Genomic DNA, 21,675 nt, shown 5'->3' on the forward strand with positions numbered 1-21,675 from the left:
AATTGCTTTTGTGATGGTTACTTTCCATGAAGTACCATCAGAGGCCAGCGGTATTGCCCACTTCCAACCCCTGCAAACCCCAGTGGAGCCCGATGACCCTTATAGCAAGGGAGAAGCCCCGGGGCCCACAGTAAAAGGGGGGAAAAAAAGAGGCAGGATAAGCAGGAGGTGCTGCGCCAGAGTGGTTTCTAAGGAGAGCACTTCCCGCTGCAGCAGGAGCAGACGGCTGTTGTTAGCAACGGGCGTACACAGCCAGGGCGCTCCTGCAGGCTGAGGGAAGGTGCATGGCTTCTCGGGCTGATGATGAATTACCCCAACTTCCAGCCCTCGCAGCCCGGCTGCGGCAGCAGGGATGAGCCCTGCCTCGACGAGCAGCCTGTGGCAGCTGGAGAAAGAGGAGAGGGTTTGTCTTCTTCCCTCAGCTGCCCACCTCACGGCCTGCAGCAAAGCCCGACACCAGCGGAGGGGCAAGCCAGGCCTCCCGGAAAGCCCAACTCCCCACAAAGGCTTCAGGTCAACATTTTGTTTCGTTTCTTATTAATTCGTACAGCTCCGCTGCTTTAAAAGAGCACACAAAGTAGCTATTTTGAGCAGGCAGAACTGGGGTGCGACCCTCACAGGGACGCGGGGAGTCGCCCTCAGCCCTTCAAGAGCGCTAGAATGGCGGCAAAGGGCAGCCATGGGTGTGGGGGGTGAGGTCGCCCGGCAAGGGTAGTGGGGCTTCCCCCCCCAGTCCCTCGGACGGAGCTCAGCCCCGAGTGCCTCCTCTCCGCCCCCGGGCCGTCTCCCCCGCCCCGCGGCCTGCACGGTCGCTCAGCAACAGCGGCGCGTCCAGGCTGCGGCTGAGGGCGCGGGCTGGCCAGGGCCGCTCCAGCGAAGGGCTTGCCATGGCGCAACGGAGCCTCCACCGCTGCACACAGGTAAGGCAGCTGGCAGCGCTGCACGGCACTCACACACCGCAGGCAGCCTCACACGTATGTACACATGCACGCTGACACACACACCCCCCCCCCAAACACACCCTCCCAAACAGCCACACACGCTCCCCTCCAAGGAGCCTCGCATGCATGCATACCCCTGCAGAGTGACACAGCCACACACACATACAGACAATCCCCAAATAGCCTCACACACATGCACACCCCTGCACACATGCACACCACTGCATGCACCCTGAGGCACACAAGCACATGCTGTACACAAGGACTGGTATACACACACATAGTACCCTGTACAGGGGATGTATCTCACATAACACACCACTCAGCCCCATATGGACGCAACCCTGCATAAACCATTGCACACATACACAACCGTGCACACAGATTTCTGTGACCACCACCGTCACCTACATGCACAGCCACCCAGCACAGGCACACCACCTGTGTGCATGTATGACCTTGTGTACACACAAATATGCACACACTTACATAAATGCCTTCACATATCGGTGTTCACGTGCAAACATGCACTGTGTTCCCTTTCATGGCCCTTCCTGGGTACCTTTCCTACCCATTTTCCCCCACTTTTCCTTCTCTAATTCCATTTTCCTTTACTAATTCCAGCCATTTTCACATGCTCAGGGATTTCATTTGATCCTGTCTCTGGCCATCAGCATGAACATCTTCATTTTCTTTTCTCAGGACATTTCCCCGTTGCTGGCTAGCATCTTTGAGGACCTGTACACTGGAGATGTTTTCGGGGAAGATGTGGAAACAAACTGGATCAAGTCCCAAGGAGGAGACAATGTTTATCATGAGAGCTTTACTGAGGAGCTACAGAAGGTACAAGTCAAAAACAAGTCAGGGCTTGGAGATCTGTTTAGCTTTCACTGCTACTTCGTAAGATAAAATGAAAAGTCAGAGAGTGGTCCTAGAACTGATACTGTAATGGAAATTTACTCAAGCGCAGTTTCCAACAGAACCTTTCATATAAGTTAATATTCACCACATGCTCCTTTGTGATGTTCTCAGCTCTGGACAGCTTTTCAGGCACAGAGTATAACCAGTAGCCCTGTTCCACTGGCCAACAACTCCTGTAACTGCTGGTCAGGGTACTAGACTTTCTATCTTATAATAAATTATTCTGATGTGGTGCATTTTGAAACCAGATGCTGCAAATATTATTTATATATGCTTAGTGGTGCTCTATGACGTGTAATCTCTTAACATTTGCAATGCTGTTTGAGAGTCTTGGATGAAATCAACAGCAGAAATGCAAAATACTTGTATTAATCATTGCTCTGATAGGTAGTGTCAGTGTATAAAAGTAGAGGCTATTGCTAGATGATTTGAACAACAGGTATTTTTTCCATTCATACTCCCTCAAAGGTTATCAGAGCTGAGAAGTCTGAAGTTTTGTACTTCTTTTGAGTCATTTATGAATATATTGATAGACACATGTTCTGAGCTGCTGTTCCACAGAAGGTAAAAGACATTTTCCTTGTCCTGAGAGGGTCTCCTCATCTTTCACAGTAGTGCTTCTTACCCAGCACAAGTTAAATGACAGAAATGATGGATTTAACAGGCCAGTTTATGATTGTAAAGTAATAATGTTTTACCAAGCTACCTATATTTACCCCTCAAAGGCAAATAGAAAACCTTTATCTGTAAGGAGATGTTAACAGCTCAAATTACACTCATTTGTCTACATTCACCCATGCCCCTGACAGCTTCTTGATGAGCATAAGTGCCGCCTGAGAGAAGCTGACAGAGCAGAGGAGAACATCATTCAGGCCCAGGCACGAGCAAAAGCAGAAGAAGAAAGGGCCCTAAATGTGCTGAAGGCAGATGTGGGGGAAGATTTCCACAAAATAGGGCTGCCACCAGGTGAGGATTCTGGAAATACTATCTCTCCCTGATACATGCTTATGGTACCTGGAGACTAATGCCACATTTGCCCAATCACTAGTAGGGCTGACACTAGACTCGGTGAGTATTTGGTTTGGCATTACATCAATAGAGCAACGTGGACGGATTTTGTGCGGGGATTCAAGTAAAGTAACACCTGTTTAACACTGCAAGAAACTAAACAACCAGATCATTTTCAAGGTTTTAAATTTGCAATTAATGGCTTACTACCTAACTTTATTACAGTATATATACCTTGATATGTAGTAGCAACAAACAGAGATTAGGTGTTTCTCCAATGGTTGCATAGCTGGGTTTGAAGTGAATTTAGAATTGTGGATACATGTCCAAGTTTTGGGATTAAAATACCAAATTGTTTCTCTATCCAAAAATACTACCTGATAGTGATGCATTATAAAGACAACATTACTTTGAGTGAATCAAGATAGTGTATTAATCAAGATAGTGTATTAGTGTACTAAGCTTTTGCATTATTTGTTTGTTTCTTTACTGTTGCAGTGGCATCCTGTTTTAGGTGGATTGTGGATAATGAACTTCTCAGAAAAAATAATTTAACCTGCCCTGAAGACTACATCACTGAAAAATCTCTTCCTACTAGAGCACCTAAAGGTAACTTCTAAAGCAGAGAATAAATCAGATTTTTTAGAACATTTTATAATGATTGAATCATTGGACGATGTAGCAGATCTGAGTATATTTTTTATACTTTTCTGCCAAAGCAGAAGGGACTCTAGTATTACAAGCATAAAATTCCACTAATGGGACATTGTCAAACTAAAATTGATAAATTAAAAATGATTGAGTTTAAATGTGCTTAACCATGAAATTTAATGGTGGTTACACATTTGTTCATAGCTCTTTCCATCTGGCACAAAAACTGTATTAATTATGACTGCTCTGCCCCTGTTCAATTTCATTAGCACAAAGCTGCAATTCCATCCTGTATACAGAGAAGGGAAGTGGTTACATTAAAAGCTATTTTCAGGGAAATAAAACTGTATGCTTTTTGGGGGGTTCTAGAAAATATATCAGTTCAATTTGCAAATGGAGATAATTTTTGTGCAATGTCAGGACTTCTTTTACTGACTTATGAGCCAAGGTGAAAGATTTTACTATCATTAAACTGACATTTTTCAACCAAGTCAAAGCAAATATTTCAGAGTAATCAACTTAGTCACAAGTTCCGAGATTTGGGTTTGGGTTTTTTTCCACGTTGTAATTCCAAACAAAGCCAAAAATCTAACATCTCAGAGTTTGCTTAACAGTAGGAACATGGGACTAGATGGTGCATCCTGTTTATGTCAACTTCCTGACTTTCGTAAGTCCATCATATAGATATTTTTGTCAATTGAACAGGACGTTCTAAGTTCCATTCACTTTTAAGATTAACACAGCTTTCTGAGGGTGATATAACTTTCTTTGTATATAGCTTGCTTACTCAGTATTTCTAAAAGCTTTGTTATTAAAGCACTAAGCTTCATTTGTGCAAAATATATTATAAATTTAAAATAAATTCTAGAAGATTTAAAGTATATTTTTACCATCAACAAAACTAAAATAAGTTCATACACTTACACTTAGAATAACTGCTTATAATTCATGTTTTTTCTCTTATAGACTTAATTTTTTCTTTGAATTGCAGGAAAATCAGAACCTGGCTATATCAAAGAGACTTTTACTTTTAAACAGCGTGCTTCTTCACGCTTGTGGGACCAGATGCCTGCAGGGATTGCACATCTACAGAAAATACCTGGTAGACTGCCAAATGTGTCTTTAAGCACATTAACTCTTCTTTCAACTCCAGACTCTAGCCGCCAGAATAAAAAGATAAGTAAGGTACATTTTACAGGTCTGTTTTAGTCTGTCAGAACTATCAGGTCTATTGCTGTTCCTGTAACAAAGGGTGAATATCAATGCGTTAGTTGATTTGGCTCCAGTACTTATTTGATCTTTTAAGAAAAGCGAAACACAATATTTCCTATGAATTTTCATGCTGTATGGCTTTAATTGTGCATGTACAGATACCTTTATCATCATCCTCAAAATTACCATGTTTAATTTTGCATCATGATCTCTTTGTTTTTCAAAGAAAACTAATGCCTCACAGAAGCTGTCCTGGAAAGATAGTAAGTGCAAAGCTGAGAGAGAAAGTGAGCGTGCTTACCTTGCCAAACTTGAGAAAAGGCAGAATTACTTGAAGAACCCTCGCTTTTTCCCACCAAATTCTCTTCATGGAGGCAAATCTCTTGTCATTTCTCAAGGAAAGGTGGAACAAACCATAGCCAGAAAGAAAGCAGAAGATGATAAAGGGTATGCAGTATATACAGTTTCTTGATTATGAGCTGGAGTACACAGAGAGACTTCACCATAGAATTACTGTGAATTTACAAGTAGATACTTGAGCTAAATAGCTATGATGTAGTAACTTAGGAAAGAAAGTATGTCTGTATGATATTTTGTTCTTACTAAGGGATACATTTTGCAATTTCCCATTGTATCCATATTTAAAGAGCTGGGCAGTAAGTTAATGTCTTCAGCTTTTTTTTTTTTTTTTTCTCTCTGTCAGAGATACCTCATTTGTTCCTGTGTTTCTTGCCAATCCACCTACTGTTACGTTTTCTGATTATGAAGTTGGCCATGTTTACGAGGTGAGAACTTACTTCTCTTTAGAGTTAATTCTACTACTAAGGAGCATTATGTCCTGCCATAATCTATGTATCTCAGCCAACCTTTTGGCTTCCTGCAGTTTAACAAAAGTCTGAGTTTCTTCTTTATATTGAATTAATGACCTTATAAGTTCCTTGAAGATACTCTTTCACATGTGCCACTGACACATTAACTAGTGAAAACTAAAAGGGACCTTTTCAGTCTCTGCTTTGTTTTGGTAGTATCTGATTCAGCCTTTATTGAATAAACTGAGGCTTTTAGGTTGGTTGTGATAATAAATTAGTTACTACTAGTGGAGAGCTAGGGAATTGCAAACATTACAGTGGGTGATGATAAATATAACAGAGTATTTTGTTTTCTTTTTAAATGAAGATGACTATAGAGCTGCAGAACATCACTTCAACATGTCATTATGTAAGACTTATCCCTCCCTCTACTTCAGCATTTGCCATTGGGCCAGGTAAGTATTCCTTTTACTGCCTTTAAGATATTAACACATAAGAGATCTAATTTATCAGCTTATCAGCTGATATGTTCTGTTTACTTCTGCTATCCATAGTGCTCAGTTCTTTAGAAACTGAAGGCTGACTTATGTCTTTAGGACCATTCACATGCAACTCATGTGATCTAACTCATGCAGATTCAAATGGTCTAATAAGGAATTCAGAAAGACAAACTCACATTAAATTTTTCAAAGTTAGGTTGAAATGTATTCATGGAATACCTAGATTGAGTCTTATCCAAAATGCATCTAGGAACAGACATCGTTTCCACTATGGGGAAGAGAGTAAGAAATAATATACTTCAGTTGCAGTAAGGAAGATTAGGTTAGGAGATAAATAGTACAATAGATAAGCAGTGGGACAGATTGCCTAAGGAGATTGTGGTATCTGAGTTACAGCGTTGGATGCCCTCATGTAAGCCTTGCTGTCCTGTGTAAAGGAAAACCTGGTAATTTCTCTAGGTTTCTCCTCACTTTGTTTTCTGTAGTTACGAAAAGCATATTTCAGACACAAAAATCTTCTTTGAGTTGAAGGGAAGATATGCACATACACAGATTACACTGACAGGCCTTCTGTGGTCATTCATTTTTATCAGCTTGATTTAGGCAATAAATGGGGAGAGTTTACAGGCACCTTTCCAGAAAGAGATGTGATCATAAATACATACACCAACTTTGGGAGGTTTTAAGTTTTTTTCAATTCCTTGCATTCTTTTTTTTTTTCAAGGAAAATTTCCAGGAAAGGGAGGACTGGTTGCTCCTGGGATGACATGCCAGTATACAGTCCGATTTACTCCTCAATATCCAGGAGATTATGAAGACTGTATGTTAGTGGAGACTCAAGTGTCAGAACCTCTTTTGATCCCAGTCCAAGCTAAAAGACCACCTCCAATGTTAACATGTCAGTACTGTCCAATTCTTAAGTTTCTCTGAAGTTAAAAGGACTTCTTTTTTTTTTTCAACTCTCTCCAATTTTATGTCACAAAACAAATATGGCCAAACGTGGCAGTGCAGTTTCTATGTTTTGATATCTACCTCATTTTCACTCATAATAATTTGACTAGTTATTAAAATGTAATCCTGACAAACTTTTCCTCAGTCATTTGTACTTCTATTAGAGAAGTGAGCTGGAGCCACTTTTCTAGGTTTGTGTCCTGTTGATTCCTGGATTCCTAACTGTAATTACTTATCCTAAACATTTAGGAATTATGATTTAGTTATAAACATTTGATGCTATTAATTAATATTCATTCAATATTACATTAATTATGTTCATTAATTATTATATACCTGCAGGATTCACCTCCCAGATTTCTAGCTTCAGCTGTACCATCCAGGATGACTTCTGCAGAAACTTGCTTTGATTTTTGCTAAATTCACCTTTCCTGTTATACTGAGCATGTTTTAAAAAGTCTTACTTTCTGTTATCATTCAATAGAGTCTTTAAGTAGGAAGCACCATTAAAGTGTAAAATATATGTAGAAATACACACCTTATACTGTTCAACTTTCAAATGGAAAGAATATGAGGGGGGTTAGGATGGCAACACCCAGTATATTCATATGCAGTAATGCAGTCTGTAAAGAGTTGCCAGTTGCAGCTGCCAGTTGCAGCTGGCAAGCCTTCACTGTGTAGTCTGATTTTCTGTGTTATTCATTGCAGTGCCTCATATTATAGAGTGTGGTCCCTGCCTTGTTGGAGGAATAAAAGTAATGCTGATTTTGTGCAGAAATGAGGGAACTAGAACTGAGAAATTCTCTATAATGCCAAAGAAAGCCTGCCCATCTCCTAATTTTGAGGTGAGTGATTAGAAAGGAAATACTGGACATGGTATGGTATCATTGCCTGACACAAAGGCTTTCAAGTTAGTCATGGGATATTAGCACAGAAGTCATAAGGCCTTGCTGGGGACATTGGTACTGCCACTCCCTCAGGGATTCACATTTGTCCTCAATACCAATCTCTCTGGATGTCCATACCTCCTGCTTGTGCTCTGTCTTGCCTCTGGAAGAAGGTTTCTTGCTCAGTGGTAGGGTAAACTTAACCGTAGGTCAGGGAAAAGACAATTGGCTTGAACTTTAACTTTACCCTTAATACAAATAGAAATGCAACCAGTTTGAGCATTACTTCAGCTGATTTCCTCCCTCTTCCCACTAAAGATACCACTTGTATCTTGCTGCACCTGTAGAGCTTGCAGCCGACTCCAGTACTACAGTCTTTAGCTTTCCATCACGGAACAGATGTAAATGAATGGAGTGAGACCTCACTTGGGGTATTGTGTGCAGTTCTGGTGTCTTCAACATAAAAAGGACATGAAACTGTTGGAAGAAGTCCAGAGAGGGCCACAAGGATGATCAGGGGACTGGAGCACCTCCCGTATGAAGACAGGCTGAGAAAGTTGGGGCTGTTCAGCCTGGAGAAGAGAAGGCTGCGTGGAGACCTCATAGCAGCCTTCCAGTATCTGAAGGGGGCCTACAAGGATGCTGGAGAGGGTCTCTTCATTAGGGACTGTAGTGATAGGACAAGGGGTAATGGGTTAAAGCTTAAACAGGGGAAGTTTAGATTGGATATAAGGAGGAAGTTCTTTGCTGTAAGGGTGGTGAGGTACTGGAATGGGTTGCCCAGGGAAGTTGTGAATGAGCCATCCCTGAAGGTGATCAAGGCTAGGTTGGACAGAGCCTTGGGTGGCATGGTTTAGTGTGAGGTGTCCCTGCCCATGGCAGGGGGGGTGGAATTAGACGGTCTTAAGGTCCTTTCCAACCCTAACTATTCTATGATTCTACGACAAAAAAAGATAAGATGTAGCTGGCAGGTTGGCATTTTATGTGCTGGAGAAAAGGCTAAAGTGACAGATGATGTGCCAGGATGTGCCTCCTGACATGCTTTACAGTTCCAACTCAAAGTGAGTCATAAGCATGAAGAAGCTGGAGAAGCAAAGCCCCTGTGCTCAGTCAGAGCTGTTCTTCCGTGAACATGAATATTAGGGCTTCTGACACTATCATTTGTCTTTGGAGACAGCACCTTCCCTCCTGCTTTTACCAAGGTAATTATAAAACATAGAGCATTTCTTCTAATCAAGGTATATACATAACCCCCATACTTTTGAGAGATGTGGAAAAAAATATGTTAAGAGGTAAAACAGAGAAGTAATATTCTGCCTGGTTTAAGTAATCTTTAAAAACAACAAACTCAATCTAAGTTTTTAATCTTTTTTTTAAACAACTTAGGCTATTGCCACTGATAGTTTTGTGATACAAGCTCCTTTTGGGATCCATCCTCCTGCGCTTGAGCTAGCCCCAGGGCAGAATACAACAGTAAAGGTTAGTACCAACTGCTATAGAAATTATTTGTACTTTAACAAATAGATAAGGAAACAAGATCATTTTAGAAGAGCTTGGCTGGAATTTGTGAATTTGGGTTTATGTGAGCAAAAAAGCTTAAATCTTTTTGTGCAATTATGCTGAAAGAATTGCAGTTGTGAATCTACTCTTTCATGGAACCAAAATCTTGCTTAGCCACTCAGAGACCAGTCAGATTTTCTCCACTCTAAGAATCCTGCTAGAGAAAACAGGAATCTGAGAACACAGGAGTGCTTATTTCATTCCTGCTGGGGCATCAAGTCCAAGAAAGTTCTCCTTTCTGAGCTTTCTTGGAAAAAAAAGGACATATAGGGAAGAAAAAAAAAAAAAATCTTTCATGTAAAAGATACAAATCATTTACTTATGATGTGCTCTTTCCTTAAAAAGATCCTGCAGTAAGTATGCATTAATGGTTGCCACCACTGTTTTGTCTGATGTGGGTCACCTTTTATTACAGATCACTATGGGGAGAAGAATGATATGGAGAGTATGGCTAGCCTTCACCCCTTCCTTTTACTAGTTTCTCCTGGCTGTTGATGAGAGGAATGGGTTAGGCAGCTTCATAAAGGAAAAATGTTTCTTCTTCTCTCTGTCTTCCCATGTGCATTGCTTTAACAGGGCCAGGTGGGAGAAAAAGAGGAGATAGATTAGGTTGGGTTCGGTTTGCAGGTGGTGATGGATGACATATAGAAGAATCAGCTAAGGGTTTTGGCCCCTGAACCATTCTTGTTGAGTTGGAATTTAGGGAGGGTATACAGCGGTTATCCTGTTCACACTGTTGTAGCTTGAAAGGCAACAGTGGTATTAGTAAGTGTTTGAGGGCAGATCCAATTTTAAGGGTGTAATTCATACAACTAAGGCAGGAGACTGCCCACATCTCCAGGGACTGCAAAGGCAGCCTCTGGTGATCATCCAGTCATGTGCATGTAACTTTAGTGATCCAGAAAACACCTATTTCTTTCTGGTTTGTGTTAAGGGACTGTGACATTGTCCATTTCTTGCAAATGTAAGATTTAGTAACTAATCATTAGAACTGTCTTTTAGTGAGTGTTTATGAAATTTAAGTTTATTACTTTCTGGAGAGAAATCAGTAACAGTCATTGCTATTTTACTTTTCTCTTTCAGGTAATGTTTTTTCCTTCTTTTCCAGAAGTCTCACAGCAGACATACACTATTGTTTGTGACAATTGCCAGGACAGTGACGTTACAGTCACAGGTTTGTTTCTAACACCTTTCAGAGGTTACATTTCTAACACCATATTTATTCAGTTAATGTGAGTGGTGGTTGATGGCTTGAAGTGATGGTAATATTTTGTGTCATTGGATTAACCAAACACTTTGTTCCAGGATGGTGTTACATGCTGAACTTCTTTATTATTATTATTACTGCATCGTTCTAGTACATGAAGTACACTGTATTCAGAAAGCACTGAGCTCTTTAGCTACCTACTGTAGCGAAAAATCCAAATGTAAAATGTCACAAAGTAACAGAAAAGAAAACATGTTGTCAGGTGCAATTAATTTCTTAGACTTTGTATCAGTAACATGTCAAACTATAAAGCATCAGCTTTAACAGGGCAGAAATACATTTGGGTGTGAAGTAAAACTGGGGCACATTTTGGATTAAGGTATTCAGGGGAAAGAGAGGCAGTCTTTGGATTAGCTAATGAAACCAGTTGAAATTCTTGTAAATTTTAGTGCTTGTCCTGTAATGTAACTGCGAGTGCTAAAATATTATGCTTGACTTGTCATCTATTTAATCACTCTTACAGGTATTTTCTAATTTTTTAAGTAGTGCATTTGCTGCTTATTTTTATCTTAATATGCTGATCAGAACATCTGGGTCATCTCAGAACATTATCAACCATTGCAAGCAGCTTGCTTACTTCAGTGAAAGTATGCTGATGTAAGTGAGCTGAGGTTGTGGCCCTGAAATCCAAATCTGTTAAATGTGTGAAGAGAAGATCTCTACTGGTATAAGTTGATAAACAAAGAACACCAGGAAAATACTGTATGATTAACACCCTGGGGTTCTGAAATTTGAGGAAACACGAAATACTGTCAATAATAGCAAATGCCAGAAATGGCCATTAATGAGTAACATGAACAATGTTAATAGCCACATGGTAAACACTAATACCTACTTATTTCTTCAAGGGGTCGGGCAGCTGATAGCTCTGGAGCTTTTGTTTGTCACGGGTGGAGAAAGCAAACCCAAAGCTGATGAAGCTACTGATGCAACAGCACAGCATCTCATACGATTTGACCCCCAAAACCCACATACCACCAAGGAGAAGAAATTGGTTATAAGAAACTCTACGTACGTAGCTACAGCTAATAGAATAATGTTCTTCAGTCTAAACATACAACAGAATAATGCTCTGCAGTCTAAAAATACTGGCTGGGATCTCACTTGTGATACCGTACTCTCTCAAGCTGGAGAAACCTTTATGCAATTGATAGCTGTTGTACAGAAGCCTTGCTTCCTTTTGCTTCATTGTTTAGCAATTAAGGCTTAAGGATATGTTTGTAAAAGCAGAAACATATACAGAGATCACATGTTATGGCAACCATTAGCAATACCATTTAGTTCATACACTGCCAAGGTCAATATATTTGCTCCCATATAAATGAATCTGCAACTCCAAAAGGTTTATAAATATAGATAGTTGTAGGAAATATTTAACAGGGTGATCCAGGTGAGATTTATCTAACTTTTCATGCATACAATGTATACTTGTGTTACTGAGATAGGCATTCTATACTCTTTTCCTTTCATAGTGCAGGGAAATAGGTGCTTCTAAGAATCCAATTCTGAGTGTAGACATCTCCCATAGAACAAGATAACAATGTATTTTGGACTCCACTGGATCTCCACTGATTAAAGCGGGAGTCCAATGTAACTAGTTCACATTAAAATTTACACATTATTCCTGCTATTGAGTCCTAATAGATTTAAATACAAACTATTTGAAATCAAGGAATATGTCTCTATATACAATTACATTGCACTGAACATAGTGGCATACCGATTTGATCCAGATCAGTTGGACAATAATAGAAGTACACTAATGTTCATGATTATAGTAGTTAGAGGCTGCAGAATATCAAAACAGTGAGGGGAGGTCAATGCTGGTTTTAGATATATTCATGTAAATTGTTTCTTGAATTTCTGGAATTTTTTGTGGGGTTTTTTTTGTGTTTTTTTTTTTTTTTTTTTGTGGCCTGGAAAACACACATGCATAATGCCAGAACAGAGTGCTGTTTGGGTAAAGAAAGTGTGATTTGGTGAACTGGATGCTGTAAATTGGTGAAGGATGTGACTATGCCGATTTCCACATAATTCTTTGTGCTATAATCGTGACAGCAGTACCTGCAAGTCTGGTGTCAGCATCTGTATGAACAAAGATGGGCAGGCTGAGACTGAACTCCATAGAAGCAGGAAAAAGAAAACTTTTTACTGTTATAGAAAGTGATAATAGAAAGTGATACAAGAAATTGTATGTGCTCAGTTTTGTCATTGATACTCACCTTCAAATTCCAGTATCCTTTCTCCCCTTAGTAAGGCAAAGTTTTTGAGGTCAGCATGAGCAAGTTTTTAAAACCCATGAAGACATTCCATAGAATACACTTCTACTGAAGCAACCTACTTGAGCAACCTTTTCTGGATTACAGAGAGTATTGCAGAACCATTGCTATGACCTTAGCTAAAGCCACTGTGTTTGTTAACATCTTAAAGACCATATCTTGCACTTGGATTAAATTCAGAATTGTATAGATCATCAACAGTGATCCAATGCAAACAAACTTGTATCAGCAGGAATGATTCTGCTGCTCTCAGATTCTTGAAAGAATTTTGGATGTTCCTAAAAGTTGCATTACATGGCAGGTTAAATAAGGCAAGAAAGTGTTAACACATCTTAAAAGTTTACATAATTTACTTCCATATATTAGCATGTTCTGACTCTATGCTGCCTCATCAGCTTTGTAGCTCATAAAGACTGGTAAGTCTATAATCCCTTTAATTTTTAAAGAGAAGAATTACCTGCCTGGAAAAAGGACCTTATATTTTTCTCCTAATATTTTACTCAAATATCAGATTTTTTTAATCATAGCTTTTTTGTTTTTTATTGATCTCTCTGCAGCCAAGTAGAACTTCCTTTCTACTGGCAGATAATGAAGCCCAACCTGAAACCATTAGTACCAGAAGAAACTAGAGACTTCACGAAGGTCAAATACAACCAAGACACAGAGTCAGCCTTCTTCATAGATCCTGAGGAGGGAGTTTTGTTTCCCTGTACAGATCATGAGTTTATTCTCACTTACACTCCACAGGAGGTATGGCTTGTGATTCCTTCTTATCTACAAACTCCAGCTGTGTATTTTTATGCAAGTCATAAAATCCTTGCTGTGCAGATTTCTAAATGAAATTTAATTAGCTGGTACTATGCTCTGATAAACAATGTTCAAAATGGAGAAAGTTACTAAAAGAAAACATGTTTTGACTGCAAAATGTGAGACAGTTTCTGATCTCATTTGGTCATTTTTGGTACTGACTTGACACAATTAATTTTACGCTGGAACTATGGCCACATCCTCATAGCTGCAGCTGTGTTGGCTGGTAAAGTTGCCACCCTCACCACAGTACCAGCTCCTCCACAATCTCCTGACCCTTCCCCTTCTGCTGAATGAGCTGCACTGCGGATGTGCCCTGTACCTACTGCAGTGTAAGTAAGTTCGGTTAGCAAACTGATTGTTCAAACTATTGCCAGCTGTAGCTTTTGGGGGTTGAAATGGGTCCTATGAACAGCTGTGTGGTAAATTATGAGGATAGTAGTAGCCTTTGGCAGAGAAATGGTAGCTTGCAGGTCCGCATTAAGGGGTGCAACCGTGTTTGAATGCAGCTGCACCAGTGACTGTTGTCCTAGTTTCTGCTCTCCTGTCTGTGTAAATAAAGAGCATGAGCTCACTGTATTTAAAGATACTTGATCCAAAGTAAGTCCAAGAGTGGGAATATCCCGTACTGTGGTGATTGACAGGCATAGGAATACCTCAAATAAGTATGAAAGAGAAGCTACTTGGGTATCTTAAATGCTTTAATTAGTTCATAGAAAAATATATTGAACTAACATATGCACTTCAATCAGTCTCTCTACAAACTAAGTCTTTTGCAGAGTCCTTCTGATTTAAGGCCTGCTTCTGTTTCCTTTTTTCCTCCCCATTTGAATATAGAAGGCATCTTCTTTTCCCATGATAGAAGAGTAGAAGAAACTTTGAGTTAGTACAGCAGTACTGAGCTTAATCTGGGGAGCCTTTGCAGATGCTTGTGTATAGTATGCAATATACTAGGGAAATAATAACAGGCATGTCAAAAATTAGTATTTTTCTTGGAACCATACATACACCATGAGATCAGAATCTGGCTTAATATTTTGGAGTCAAACATGTTTTAGTAACTCTGGAGTTTGAATACTGTTTATCAGAGCTTAGTACTCCAATGATGAGCATTCATCCTTTAAATGTAAAATACTTTTGCATCTTGGTTGATGAGAAGCTCAGCATGAGCCAGCAGTGTGTGCTTGCAGCCCAGAAACCAACTGTGTCCTGGGCTGTATCGCAAGAAGCATGAACAATAGGTCGAAGGAGGTGATTATCACCCTCTTGTCTTCTCTTGTGAGACCCCTAGCTCTGGGGCCTCCAAGAGAAGAAGGATGTAGACATGTTGGAGTGAGTACAGAGGACTTCACAAAGATGATCAGGTGGCTGGAGCACCTCTGCTATGGAGGTAGGCTGAGAGAACTGGGCTTGTTCGGCCTGGAGAAGAGATGGCTCCAGGGAGACCTTAGCTTCCAGTGCCTAAGGAGCCCTACAGGAAATCTGGAGAGGGACTTTTTACACAGGTCTGCAGTGATAGGACAAGGGGGAATGGCTTCAAACTGAAAAAGGGAAGATTTATATTAGATATTGGGAAAATTTATATTAGATATTAGGAAGAAGTTCTTCCCTATGAGGGTGGTGAGGCCCTGGCACAAGTTGCCCAGAGAAGCTGTGGTTGCCCTGTCCCTGGTTGTGTTCAAGGCCAGGTTGGACAGGGCTTGGAGCAACCTGGTATGGTGGAAGGTGTCCCTGCCCATGGCAGTTGGTTGGAACTAGATGAGCTTTAAGTTCCCTTCCAGCACCAAACTGTTCTGTGCTTCTATGATTCTCTCATTCTCTGATCTTGTTTTAATCCTCAACATAATTGATTACTTCACATTAAATCCCCTCCTCCTTCATCTGTGTAGCTGAAGAGTTATCACAGTGTGATTCAGATGGTACTGCTGGACATCCCACAATCACCTTGGTAAGCTGATAAAATGTTTAGCCACATTTTAGCTATGCTATTACATTAAGTTACAAAGATTCTTAATCGATGATGATGATGGACTCATAGTAACAAGGGGTTTTATCTGCACAACTAATTGTGGCACAAAGCATCTATGTGATATCATGTCTGAATACAGGCCTTAGCCCTAGTTAGGGCTGCACCTCTCCTGGAAAAAGTAATTTTCTCTGTTCATATTCCAGGCTTTCTGCTGAGATTTACAGCAGGTTTTCCTGTTATTACTGTTTTTCACAGCTGTCTGTGACTTACATACTTATTCATGAACAGACCGGGACGACTAGAGTATGTTGAACGACTGTATTTTTTCCAGTTTTCAATTGTCCCACCCTGGGCTAACTGCAGACTGGGCAGTTTAAACTTGAGAAACTTTTGATGATTTTAGTTTTGATCTGACAATTAAAAGAGGGAATCCAGTTTGAACACCAGTTTAAGATGCTTAATAATTCTACCATATTTCCTCCTACAGTTTAGTAAAAGATGAGATGCTTCAAAATACCCCAGAATACAAAACAAAAGATGTAATAGCACTGGGAATAGAAGTTAAAGGACTAACAGAAGCATTTAATCTTCTTCTGGAACCATACACCATTATCATCCCTGGGGAAAACTTTATTGGTGTAAACATCAGGAAAACATTTAAGGTTTGTTTGCTTTTGACTTCATTGTTATCATGTGCTTTGTGTCACTAGATGTCATAGGTGTTATTAGAAGAGATCAGACAATCCATGTTGTTTTAGTTTCTTAAGTATTTTTAAGACAAGCCGTGACTCCAGGAAGGTCTGTACTAAAATCCCTTAGCAAGTCTCCTTAGCTCTAAACTCCAGGCAGCAGGCTTTCATCTTTCTTCATCTCTCAGTGTGATACCACAGAGTTTTACCCTTCTAAATGTTTTTCTGGGTCACTAACCTGTTGCTTATCACTTTGTCACTCCTGTAGTTTAAAAGTGTTCCAGTTGGGTGGAATAGCCAATGGGTGGTTAAATTTCCTCATAACAACGACGCTGTTCTTGCAAAGAACTATTGCAAGCTCAGAAGAGCTACGAAAGCACAAAAGCTGCAGCTTACTAGGCCTTATTCCACTTGTCCTGTTATGGGACAGATTACTGCTGCAATTTTCCACTTGCTCAGTGTCCTCTTCACTATATGAGGATCCTTTTGATCTTGAACTTGTTTGTGAAAAATAGGCCTGTTAGCTGGAGCCAGGCAGGAAGACATTTCCCACCTAATGGTCTTCCCGTTTTTTCTAAAAGATACTGCTAACCGGAATTTAGTTTTATCCTTTCTCTTCCAAGAATTTCTTTTTCAATGTAAGACACCATTTCATACTTCCCATTTATCCAGTGTAGCTACATGTGTGGTATAGGTAATTAAGTCATTTATTGATAATATAATGAGATTTCTCACAGTTTCCAATTGGCTTTTTAGTCTTAGAAGAATTTAAGCTGTGCTTAGAGATAATTGTGCTTCAGAGAACAATGTTACTTGCTGTAATTAAGAAATAATGTCTGAATAGCTCTGAATAGCAAACCAAAGATATTGAGAGCTTACAGCTCCCTCACAAACAGATCCTTCAGCATAAAAAAAAGGCTGCTCTCAGAAGAAAGATGTAAAGTTTAAGTTCAGAAGTTCTGCTACACTTTTGAAAAATGGGATAAAAGTTTAAAAGGCTTCAAATATGAAAATGTTCTTGGAAAGAATGGATTTTCTTCAGATTTCAGAAAACACCTTCACCTATGTAAAGATAGTCACTGTGCTAAATATAGTGCTGTATAATCTCACTACACATAGTGCTTTCGGGATAGATCTCCACATCTGAGCCACCTTAGTCCCCAGAGATCTCATTAGCAGCATCCAGGAGGTGATTGATCCCGTCCTATAGGTTAAAATACATTGGAGGAATTGCTCCCAGCACTCACTAGTTGACTTTATTTTCAGTAAAAAGAATCTTAGGACATGAGGTCAAGTGTAGCTCTTGCATCTATTTTGCAGACAGCTGAAATCCGGTCAGGTGAATCCCACTTCTCTTTATCATTGTTTTACATCAAAGGAGAAAGGAAAAGGAGGATACAGCATTATGAAAATAACATGGCAAGGCACTGGGTTAGTACTGTTCAAATCAGAGGTTAGGTGAAGTTCTGTGCCTTTCCACTCCTACTATGTGCCGTTTTTGTAGCTAGATTCAAGGTGTATTACTAGTTTGTATTGTTTAGTGGTGATGAGCATATGGCTAGAGTTCGCAAAGTATGTGATGTGAGACTTGCAATACCTTGTTTGTAGCTTATAGTACACTAATTGTCTCATTGACTTTGTTTTAGATGTGGAATAACAGCAAATCATTGATCAAGTACACATGGGAGAAAATTGTGTCCAGTGACATCATGGAAGTTGAACCTTGTACTGGCATCATAGGTAAAGTTTCTGAGACTTGTAAGCAACAATTAATGACAGAAATACTTACATTGATATAAGTGGAAGAATCCCAGAGCACTGTAGTGCAGCTGGATCCAGCAGGAGACTTGATTCCAGGAGCTTCAAGAACAGGTTTGCAGCATGTTGTTTCTTTTTCTGTGCAAAAATGGTGAGGCAGGATCCTGAACTTTTCTTTTCTAGATGTGAATAAATGCTGTAAATTTGAACTACTAATAACTGGAAGCAAACCCGGGTCCATCAGCCATAACCTGCAGTGTAAAATTGAATCCTGTACAGAGCCTGTTGTGCTGCATGTTGAGGCTGCTTTTAAGGTATGCAAGTTCAGTGTTGCAGGATAGCTAGCTATGGGGCGTGGCCATTGTCTATATACAGCTTTTTGCCTCTTAAAGGCATGACAAATCTAGAGAATTTACAAACAGGAGGTATTTTTGCTGTCTAGTAACTCTTGAGGCAATGTTGATACTTCCACGACAGTAACAACTTTTCTGCATCACATGCAATGCATTTGCTTTCTGCTGTTCCCTGTGAAATTCAATGTTAATCTTTAAGAATCTATCCTTCTTAATTAGGCAGTTTTGGCAGAAGTCCGTTCTGATATCTGTTTCTTTGTGTCCTAGGGTCCACTTCTTCATATTGATGTTCCATCACTCCAGTTAGGTTTGATTAAGCAGGGTGAGAGTGTGTTACAAACCTTTAGGATTCAAAACCTATGTCAGCTGCCAGCACAATGGAGTATGCAAGAAAGCAAGGTTTGTTTAGCTGAAAGGAATGAAAAGGTAAGCTACTACTATAGCTGGCTATGCTCCTTCTTTAGCTATTTCTTCCTTACACTTAGGAGTTACGATATTCATTTCAGATATCAAAATTTATAGTTTCTGTAACTTCTTATGAAACTGGATGTGCACAGTTCCATAAATGCATAAGTTCTTTTGAGATTAAATATTTCTTTGAAATTTTCTCTATTTCCATTTATTACAAATCCCCTGGTCCAAAGAGACATGGAATGTTTTCTTTATGACAGTGATTTCAGCTGCTACTGGTATAAAGAAAAGGGTAAGACTTTATCAGAACTGAGGCTGCTAAACACTTCTGCACACCTATATCTCAGACAAGAATCTCAGCACCTAGTGAATTTGACCTTTTGACTTTAAACAATAGCTTTGAAATATGCAGGTGTGTCCCCAAGTAACTTCTTACCACAATGAATTCTATAACTACTGTTTGGTATTACCTAGACTGTGATGTGTCAAATGCAGTCCATTCCAGTCTTTGACTTAAGAGCTCATTCCACCATATTAAATAACTGAATAACTTGAGCATCTTGAAGGTAATACTTATGGCAAAGTATTGAGTGAGGGTATTTTTGATAATTTGTGGTGCACACGAAAAAGTGAGCTCTATAGCTGGGATTCTCCTTGATGTTATGCATTAAAGGGGCATGGGGAAATTCAGACTCTAGGTAAGTGCTTTTTGTTGTAATGAAAGGCAAAATTCTGCCTGTGGACAGGCCCATGAAAGGAAATTAATTAACTTGTTTCATGGCAAAATTGGTCTAGATCCTGTTCAGATGTTCTGTTTTTTTGGTTCGTTTTGCAATGGAGAGAGGAGCTTGTCAAGCAGGAACTTCTATCAGCCATCAGGAGCTGGAAACCTGCAAGAAGTTGACTTCTTAATCTTTGTTTGATTTTCTACATATCATGTAGATATCTCTCCAACTTTGGGTGAAAGCTGATGATGAAATTTAAAGATTTATGAATGGTGGTTGTGGCAGCCTTGCAAAATGTGTGTATGTGTGTATGTCTATCCCTTTTTCCCCAGAACAATTAAAATCAGAACTGCTTGATTAGGTATAGGTGTGTTCTGGAGGAGACCCTGTCCCTGCTGTCCTCAAGCCCTTACTTCTCACTGTTACTCCTTTTGTCCCTGTCATTCCAAACAATTTCCTGAACCCCAGAGGGGTTTTAGACTTTTACCTCTTGAATTTGTTATCCCAAAGCCCATCAGTGTCCCAGTGGAGCTCATAGATCAAGTGCTCCATTCCTCCTGCATAAGAGCTGCCTCTTTGCTTTCCTGAACCTCTTTAGCCTTCACCCCACACTGGTGCTCCTTCTGTTTCCGCTCCTACAGCCTTCTTTCCTTGACCTTCTGTCCAAGAATCTTCCCATCCTGTGGCACCTTGCATAACTGCTTCTCAGCCCCTCCGCTTGAGAGGAGACTGCTGCTGACTGCTTCTCTTTCACATTCCCCCTCGCACCATGCACAGGCATCACTGTTATGCCCTTAGCTCTGACTACCCTTCTCTTAGGTCATTGCTTTTTTATTATCTGTCCCCATAGAAGCAAAGTCTTGCCTCCCTGTCTAGACAGGTTTTCACAAAGTTGGCACTGTGCTTGCTGAAATCAACCCAGATGGGACTCCAGGGGCAGAGAGAAAGGACATGTCTGAGGAAGAGCTAAACGCATGCAAATCCTAATCAGATTGTGTGGCTTGCTATACAGACTTCAAAGACATTTCTGTTTCCTCTCTCCTCTCCTAGGTATCTCCCTTTACCATTCAACCATCTGCTGGAGAAATACCTCCTTTGGGTATATGCACTGTGTCAGTCCAGTTCACATCATTGCGGTGCCAGCGTCTCCACACCGTACTAGAGCTAGAGGTAGAAAATGGAGAAGGAAGGTAAGGGGGAAAAGTGTTGCTCTGCTTTGTTTTCTTTTTGAGATTCACATGTGTTTTACTTTAGGTAGTTTTATCTCTTAAAACAAAAATACGTAGCAGAAACTCAGAGCGGGGTTGTTTATCAATGAACGATCCGATCACTAATATTGCTAAATAAATGTAATCATCGTTCTTTCCAGCATGCTGTTGCATGTCTAGCACATCTCATTAGTAATAACAATAGACCATCTGTGTGTTTATTTCCAGTCACCTTCCTGTTTTTGTTGAAGTTCAGGCCCCCCAAGCATGCTTGATATCTAGTCATCTAATATTCACCGAAATTTATACTGGAGTTCCTGCCAAAGCAACCAGCAAACTTTTTAACCAGAGGCTGCTGCCAGCAAAATACTTATGGGGAAAGGTAAATGCTCTTTTAATGGATGAAGCATACAGCAGGGATGGAAATTGCAATTTCTATCAAAATACAAATAATGACGACTCTTAAAAACTTTTCTGATCTATCTTTTGAATAGTGATTGCTGCTTACTTGCTTATGAGCGAAACTTCAGTTTGAGATCAGCCTTGATGAAAGATTGATGTCAATATTCTCTTACTGTTTGGGGATCATCCCTGGGAGAATGGGTGGGGAGAAATGTGAGGGGAAATAGGATGTAACCTGCCAGAGTATTAAATGAAGTACTACGGCAGTTTAGGGTTTGCATTTAATTTAGTAGAGCAAAGAAACAATGGTGCTTTTAAACGGTGTCTAAGTTTTGCTTAAGTTTCACATTCTGGGTGGGATTCGGCT

The 21,675-nt window shown here is 40.0% G+C and overlaps 1 protein-coding gene across 1 annotated transcript in view; it reads left to right on the top strand.

Moving 5' to 3' along the window:
• The first annotated feature begins 817 nt into the window (after nucleotides 1–817).
• DLEC1 (DLEC1 cilia and flagella associated protein) overlaps nucleotides 818–21,675 on the top strand; it is a 41,499-nt gene continuing 20,641 nt past the window's right edge. Inside the window, exons 1-21 of the mRNA XM_057398275.1 lie at nucleotides 818–920; nucleotides 1,644–1,784; nucleotides 2,672–2,828; nucleotides 3,369–3,479; nucleotides 4,513–4,706; nucleotides 4,960–5,180; nucleotides 5,437–5,518; nucleotides 5,910–5,997; nucleotides 6,767–6,940; nucleotides 7,702–7,838; nucleotides 9,267–9,359; nucleotides 10,524–10,614; nucleotides 11,556–11,718; nucleotides 13,544–13,736; nucleotides 15,683–15,741; nucleotides 16,250–16,424; nucleotides 18,098–18,191; nucleotides 18,393–18,523; nucleotides 18,830–18,988; nucleotides 20,749–20,888; nucleotides 21,135–21,288. Of these exons, the coding sequence (XP_057254258.1) occupies nucleotides 888–920; nucleotides 1,644–1,784; nucleotides 2,672–2,828; nucleotides 3,369–3,479; nucleotides 4,513–4,706; nucleotides 4,960–5,180; nucleotides 5,437–5,518; nucleotides 5,910–5,997; nucleotides 6,767–6,940; nucleotides 7,702–7,838; nucleotides 9,267–9,359; nucleotides 10,524–10,614; nucleotides 11,556–11,718; nucleotides 13,544–13,736; nucleotides 15,683–15,741; nucleotides 16,250–16,424; nucleotides 18,098–18,191; nucleotides 18,393–18,523; nucleotides 18,830–18,988; nucleotides 20,749–20,888; nucleotides 21,135–21,288 (2,790 nt within the window). The 5' untranslated portion in view covers nucleotides 818–887. The remainder of the gene's footprint in view (nucleotides 921–1,643; nucleotides 1,785–2,671; nucleotides 2,829–3,368; nucleotides 3,480–4,512; nucleotides 4,707–4,959; nucleotides 5,181–5,436; nucleotides 5,519–5,909; nucleotides 5,998–6,766; nucleotides 6,941–7,701; nucleotides 7,839–9,266; nucleotides 9,360–10,523; nucleotides 10,615–11,555; nucleotides 11,719–13,543; nucleotides 13,737–15,682; nucleotides 15,742–16,249; nucleotides 16,425–18,097; nucleotides 18,192–18,392; nucleotides 18,524–18,829; nucleotides 18,989–20,748; nucleotides 20,889–21,134; nucleotides 21,289–21,675) is intronic.

The sequence above is a fragment of the Pezoporus wallicus genome, unplaced genomic scaffold (genome assembly GCF_028554395.1).
Source record: "Pezoporus wallicus isolate ANWC-B61680 ecotype Strahan unplaced genomic scaffold, APGP_CSIRO_Pwel_v1 contig_7237, whole genome shotgun sequence".
In the NCBI taxonomy this organism is placed as follows: domain Eukaryota; kingdom Metazoa; phylum Chordata; class Aves; order Psittaciformes; family Psittacidae; genus Pezoporus; species Pezoporus wallicus.